Source organism: Oryctolagus cuniculus, chromosome 7, assembly GCF_051225735.1.
Source record: "Oryctolagus cuniculus isolate XC-2025 breed Fujian yellow rabbit chromosome 7, ASM5122573v1, whole genome shotgun sequence".
In the NCBI taxonomy this organism is placed as follows: Eukaryota; Metazoa; Chordata; class Mammalia; order Lagomorpha; family Leporidae; genus Oryctolagus; species Oryctolagus cuniculus.
This window is the reverse complement of record NC_142873.1, coordinates 12,724,312-12,730,868: the sequence shown is the minus strand read 5'-3', so window position 1 is coordinate 12,730,868 and position 6,557 is coordinate 12,724,312. Positions and strand designations below refer to the sequence as shown.

The 6,557-nt window shown below is 64.2% G+C and overlaps 1 protein-coding gene across 1 annotated transcript; it reads right to left on the bottom strand.

The window, feature by feature from the left end:
* Positions 1-617: 617 nt before the first annotated feature.
* Positions 618-6,007, bottom strand: MNX1 (motor neuron and pancreas homeobox 1). The gene is made up of 3 exons (XM_008263893.4): positions 4,922-6,007; positions 2,141-2,301; positions 618-1,587 (listed from the first exon to the last, which is right to left on the bottom strand). The coding sequence occupies exons 1-3, from the start codon at positions 5,613-5,615 to the stop codon at positions 1,228-1,230; spliced, it is 1,215 nt and encodes a 404-aa protein (XP_008262115.4). The 5' UTR covers positions 5,616-6,007; the 3' UTR covers positions 618-1,227.
* Positions 6,008-6,557: the final 550 nt, after the last annotated feature.

The following is a 6,557-nucleotide window of genomic DNA, read 5'->3' as shown; positions in this document are numbered from 1 at the left end:
GAGTCGGAAGTGGGGGGCAGCAGGGAGCCAGGGGACGCCCCAGGCCGGGCGGGAGCCGGCCGGCTGCGCGCGGAGCCCGGCATGTGTGCAGCACATGGCGGGAGCCAGGCCCTGGCCAGCGCGGTGATTGATGGCGCGCGCGCTGCCGAGGTTTATTAACCCGGAGTCACGCAGCCTGGCGTGGAGGGTTCTTGCTGCCCACGGCTGCCCTCGCGGACATTCGCACAGATTCGAGAACACCGGTCCTGGCCAGCTCAAGGAAGGGCCGGCTGGCAGAGAGGCCAGGGAGGAGGAGGATGGCGCAATGGAGTCCATTCCGGGAAATGGAAGTAGCGCCTTCTTCGGTCCCCCGGACCCAGATGCTAAGTCTAGGCCTTGAAGTGTCTTTGTCCAGGATGGGTGCGAGCCCAGCGCCCGCACGCGATGCCATCTGGCCTCAGGTATTTTTAGCATTTCACACCTGCGACTCTGCAGGACCAGGAGTCAGGTTCCACCACAGGCTCCACGTGCGAGTCTGATTTTCACCCTCAACCGAGGGAAAGCGATCCTCCCCATCATTTCAACAACCAAAACAACCAAGTCGACTTTCCCGGAAAAGACGTGTACTCTCGTCCAGTAAAAAACCAATTTATTTTACATTCCATCCTGGGCGATGGGAGAAGCTAAATAATAATTTAGCATGCATACGTAGATATTTCTTTATATATATATATATCCTCATATATAAATACAATATACAAAAATAAAGATAGTATAGTTCTGCAATTTCCAGCGATTTGAACGCTCTTAAATTCCCTCCCTCCCCCCAAGATACAGAAGCATCAACCCCCCCTTTTTTTTTCTCCCAGCCCGGGAAGAACGCGTTTGCAGAGGACGGTTCAAGTCTTCCAGGCCGTTTAACACTGTGGGTTCTTCCACCTTCCTAGCCGCGGGGAAGAGGGAGGAGCGACGCATCCCCTGGACACTAACCACAATTAAATCGAATAGGACGGGAGTTGGAGTTTGAGCCCGCTGGGTCATCTTCCGCGTGTCCCTTGAAGGGCAGGCCAGGGCACCTGCCAGGGCTGTCCCAAAAGGCCAGCCTCCCAGGACCTGAGGCCCGGGCCGGACTCTTCCAACCCCCTGGCCTCTGCAGATGGTCCGGAGGAAGGCGGCTTAGGGTCGCTCACAACCCGGGACGTGGGATCCAAGCCTGGTGCGGCCCCTGGCCAGGGCGGTGCGGGGCTCCTACTGGGCCGGGGGCGCGCCTGGCCGCGGGGGCGGCGAGTCGTCCTCCGAGGAGCAGTCGGAGGAGGCGACGTGGGCGCCGGCGCCGTTGCTGTAGGGGAAATGGTCGTCGTCGTCTTCGTCGTCGTCCTCGTCGGGGTCACTGTCCCTCAAGTCCCGCAGGCGGCGTCCGCTGGCCTTGTCCCCGGGCGCTGGCGGCCCCAGCGGCTCCTCCTCTGCCTTCTCCTCGGCGCCACCGCCGCCGCCGCCGCCTTTGCCCGCGCCGCCGCCCTTTTGCTTCTCCGCCTCCTGAGCCGCTTGTTCTTTGGCCTTCTTGCTGCGTTTCCACTTCATCCGCCGATTCTGGAACCAGATCTTCACCTGCGGGCACAAGCGGGCGTGAGAGAGCCGCCACCTCCGTCCCGAGAGGCCGGGCTGCGGGCACCCTGAACCCGGCCGCCCCATGCGGGCCCCGGGGATCCGCGTCCGACGACAAGGCTCAGACGCCGAATGAGGTGGGGTGGGGGGCAGGGGGCTCGTCGCTTCCTCCTCTCCTCCCTGCCCCTACCCGTCTGCAGGCCTCACAGCCGGGCAGGGGCCTCCTAGGACTCGCCGGGCTCGTGACTTGGTCTGCGGAGGGAGGGCCGGGGGGCAGCTGGGGACGTCTCTTTTTGGAACCAAATTTCTTGACTGTGGCCCACGCGGGTTCGTTAAATGCAAAAACGTCTGAACCTACAGGATCGGAGCTCTGGGTGCGGGTGTGTGAACCCTGGCACACGACACAGCAGACTTTCTGAGCATCACCTTAGGGGTCCACAGCCACAGCACCAGACGGGACCTCTGGTCGGGGGACAGCCCGAGGGTCAGGAGCGCGGAGGTGACAGCGTCGCGGGGTGGGGTGGGGTGGGGGGAGTCAGGATCCCGGGCCGCCCACCTGAGTCTCGGTGAGCATCAGCGAGGTGGCCACCTCGAAGCGCTTGGGCCGCGACAGGTACTTGTTGAGTTTGAACTGGTGCTCCAGCTCCAGCAGCTGCTGGCTGGTGAATGCGGTTCGGGGCCGGCGGCACTTCCCCAGGAGGTTCGACTGCGCCTGGGCTGGGGACGCGAGAAGGTGTGAGTGAGGCCGGCGGCCAGCTCCGATCCTCCGCCCACTCCCTCCCCTGGCTGCTGGGTCACGGCCCCCAGAGGCCCCAGGGCAGGGGGACCGGCTCCACGGGAGTGTGGGGGAAAAGGGTTGGACCTAAGACAGGAGGAGTAGTGACCACAGGGACTGAACTTCCTCTCCGCTCCGCACTGAACTTTCCCCAGCTCAGGCGCAAACCCCAACAGGTGTGGGATCTCCACCACCACCTGGACCCCCACTACCGCCTCCTTAAAACAGAAAAGGGGGATCAGGAGAAAAAGAGAAGGCAGTGGGGTAGAGAAGGAAATAATGTGGGGACGGAGACCAATTCCGGACCCTAATGACATTTTCCTCCGGGACCCTCTGGCATTGCAAATTGTTTTCCTGAGCGAGGAGCCCCGGCTCAGTGCCGGAGGGCAGAGCCTGGGGGGTGGGGGGGGTAGGGGTGGGGGAGGGAAGAACAGGGAGGGGTCAGGGGTGGAAGTCTTTTCAGGACAATTCTCATTACCCAAATTACAGGCCAGGAGGAGGCGGGTCTGGCTTTCTGTGTGTTCAAGGAGGCCTGCCCTGCTTTATTTACATAATTTCGCACGGTTACATCACAGAGAATTTTATGACCTCAAAACGAGACTTCCCTTGATTTCCCAGGAGTCTGACAAGTGTTCGACAATAAAAGAAAGAAAGCAAAGGGAAGAAAAGAGGCCAGCCCCAGGCCGGGATGAGCTCAGGCTCCCCCGGGACGGGCAATTTGCTTTATAGGAAGGCCCACGCCCCCTGCTTTAGTTAAACAAGGCCCCGAATTCCCAACTTGACAATACATTAGAACTTTAATTAAAATACCGGCTCGGAAGGGACTGTTTGGGAAATACCATCCAACAGGCAGAGACGACCTATTAAAGGGAACCAAACAGGTTTTCCGGCTCGTGGAGAAGAGGGCTTCTAGAACATTGCCACCATCTTTGCCTGCTCTGCCCTTTCGGACGGGGGTGCAGCGTCCTCGTTAGGGGGCTAAAGCTGGCTGCTTTCAATTCAGCCGCCTCTCAGATCAGATTAGGCATCAGGAGATGGGTGTAGGCAGAGGAACCCCGCTTGCATCAATTTTCTGTGTGTCCATTGGCTCCAGGAAGGCCAGGCAAAGCTCTGGGGTGGCCAGGGAGCCCAAAGTTCTAGGAGGCCTCCCCGGGCAGGTCAGCCCTTCTCGGGGGTCCACCAAGGGTTCCTCGGGCTGGGGAAGGCAGGCTACCATGGAATTCTGCGGGAGTGGCTTTCCACCAGAAGCGGCTGGCTGGGCCGGGCACCTGAGTTTGGCCAAAGGGATTAACAGAATCAGAGATCTCTGAAGCTGTGGCTCCAGAAAAAGGTGTGGGGCGGTCAGCAGGGGCTCACTCTCCATCAGGAGGGAGGGGTGGCCCTTGGGGTCTTCTTGGAGCTGAGCTGGGAAAAGTCAGGGGTAGCCGAGGGCACACGGGCCCCTGCTGGATCTTCACACCCGCTTGCGACTTCTCCAGCCCTCTGGGGTCGCAGCTTTTCTCTGTTTAGTCACAACCGTGGCCTCTCGCAGAGGAATCCTGAATTCTGGCCAGTGTTTATTTCTGTTTTCTTTTTGCCGTGTTCCCCTCCCGCGCCTGCATCTCCCCAGTCTAAACAGATCCACTCAGACGGAAACAATGGGGTCTCTTTGTTTGGGTGTTGGGCGGCTGCACGCACAAAGCCGTCTACATCGTCTGCTCCCGCCTGCCTCGAAGGCAGCCGTTCCCGGGTGGGGCGAGGCGGCAGAGTCGGAGCCCCGGAACGACCGTCCCGAGCTCCGCGCGCGCCTGCGACGCCTGAGCGCGCCCAGGAATTCTCGGTCATGCGTGGTTCAGCCTCCTTGTCTCCCACCCTGGAGGTTCGCTACCGCAGCCGGTGTCCCGAATTCCGGCGCTGGCACCTGCTGCTCCGGGTGCCCGCACCCCTCGGCTCAACGCACCTCGCGCCCGGCGCGCTTCCAAAGGAGGGCAGGGCCCTGGCTAGGGCCAGGAGCTTGCCTTGGGCCTAGCCTCGCAGCCTCGGGCTCTCGGAGCCCATTTCTCTCGTTCGCTGCTCCTGGCCCTCTCACTCTCAGCGCCCCACTCCCCGAAGGGCCGAGGGTCTCTCCAAGAGCCCACGATGGGTGACCTTGGCCAAGTCAGTTCTCCCGATGGTAAACCCCTGGTTTCGGAGACCACCCCCCCCCCCCATTCCCAAGCCTGCCTAATTCTGGGCGATTTTCGACTCGCCTTCCTCCGCCACTTCCTCCTCTTCCTCCTCCTCCTCCTCCAGCCTGCAGGTTAATCATTAGATTTCAGTCTCACACCTCCAGCTGCCCTTTCCCGTTAAGAAAGGAAGAGACGGCAAGGCCTGCGCGAGGCCATTTTAATAATTCTCGGCCACTCTCCCGCCGCGGAGCCCGCGCTGGTTCTCGCGGGCCTGGGGCAGAGCCGAGGCGGCTCCGAGGCGCTTCAGCCGCGCGCTCCGAGCAGAGCAAGCACACAGACAGGCAGGAGACGCCGGGCGGAGGAGGATGCGCGGGAGGACCGCCTGCCACGGGCCCCGGGGCGCGAGGGTACTCACAGTTGAAGTCGGGCATCTTGGGCAGGATCATGCCCGCGGTGGACGCGCGCAGCCACTGGTCCAGCTGGAAGGTGCCGGCGCCCAATTTGATGGGGTCGGCGGGGTGCGCAGGGTGCGCGCCCTGCACCTGCGGGTACGAGTAGGACAGCGCCGGGTGCTGGCCCGCCAGCGCGGCCGCCGCCGCCGCCGCCGAGTAGCCGTACACCGGGTGGCCGTAGAGTGCCGCCTGCGCCGGGAGGCCCGCGCCGCCCTGCGCGCCCCCCGGGTGTAGCCCCAGAGCCAGGCTGCCCGCCGCGGCGGCGGCAGCGGCGGCGGCGGCGGCAGCAGCCGCGGCGCCCGGGTGCGAGTGGTGGTGGGGACCCCCGGGTCCGCCGCCCGCGCTGCCGCCGCCACCACCGCCGCCGCTCGCGCCCAGGAAGCCGGGCTTGGGCAGCAGCGCGCAGTGTGCGGCCAAGAGGCGCGGCGGCGACGGGCTCTCGGCCCGCAGACGGTCGGCTGGAGCCGCGGGCGGCTCCGAGGACGCGGGGCTGCAGCTGCCGCTCGCCCCGCTGCTCGTCCCGCCGCCGCCGCCGGCGCCAGTTGCTGCGGCCGCGAGCGAGGTGACCAAGGCCAGCGGCGAGTTCTGCGCGGAGGTGGCTCGCGGGGGGTCCACCGCCAGCAGAGCGTCGATGCGGAAATTTTTGGATTTTTCCATCGGCTCGTTTGGGGCTGGAGAGCAGGGCCCAGTGGTAGGTGATGCGGCCGCGTGTGCGGACTGGCTGAGTCTGCGTGGCGGTGGCAAGCCCGCGCGGGCCGGGTATTGTTAGTGATTATTTGCCAATAATCAAAGTCGCCGCCGGAAACTCAGCCGAGGGCGACCATGGTCCGCGCCTCCTCCGTGCGGCCCCGCCCCAGGCCGAGCTCACACACGCTCGCCCTCGCTGGCACAAACGCCCACGCGAGCGCTTCGGCGCGTCCGGGCAGCCGAGCCAGCTTTCCGCGCGCCCCAGCCCGCAGGCAACCGCGCCGAGGCCGCTGGCGCGGTGGTGGGGACCCGCGCCCCTCCGCGCACTTGAAGCTCAACGCGGCCTCCCATTGGCGCGCGCTGCGGGAGCCCGGGGAGGGGCGTCGGCCCCGCCATTGGCCGAGGGGCGCACCTGTCACAGTCCTGGCCGCCTACCGCCCCGCCCATGCGCCGCGAGGTCCTAAGCAGCCCAGGGTGCGGAGCCGCGGTGGACAGGACGCGCACAGGGTTGGGAGACTCCACCGAGGGTAGCCATCTCGCCCTCCGTGGGTGCCGGCGACGCTGGGTCCCCGCGAGCACTCTGTCGCGGCTCCAGTCCAGGCCTTGGGTTCCGCTCCGGGCTTGCGTGCCCCTTGGCATTTGAGCCTGTCTCGGGGAGCCTGGTGGTTCCACGTTCCTCTAAGTGAGCGCAGCTCTCCGAAGCGCTTTCCCGTTTCCCAAGCTCTCCCTGGGTGTCCAGAGCGCAGCTGGGGCGGCGTGTCCCAGCCACCAACCCCGCTGCAGGTCGAACCTTCTTATCTGCTCTGGGAAGTCCCTTTATTTCAGGTGTGTGTGTCGGGGGTGGGTGTAAATGTGTGTGTGTGGGGGGGGCGTTAAGTTTGGCTTCCACGAATCTTCGCCCGGACAAGAAGA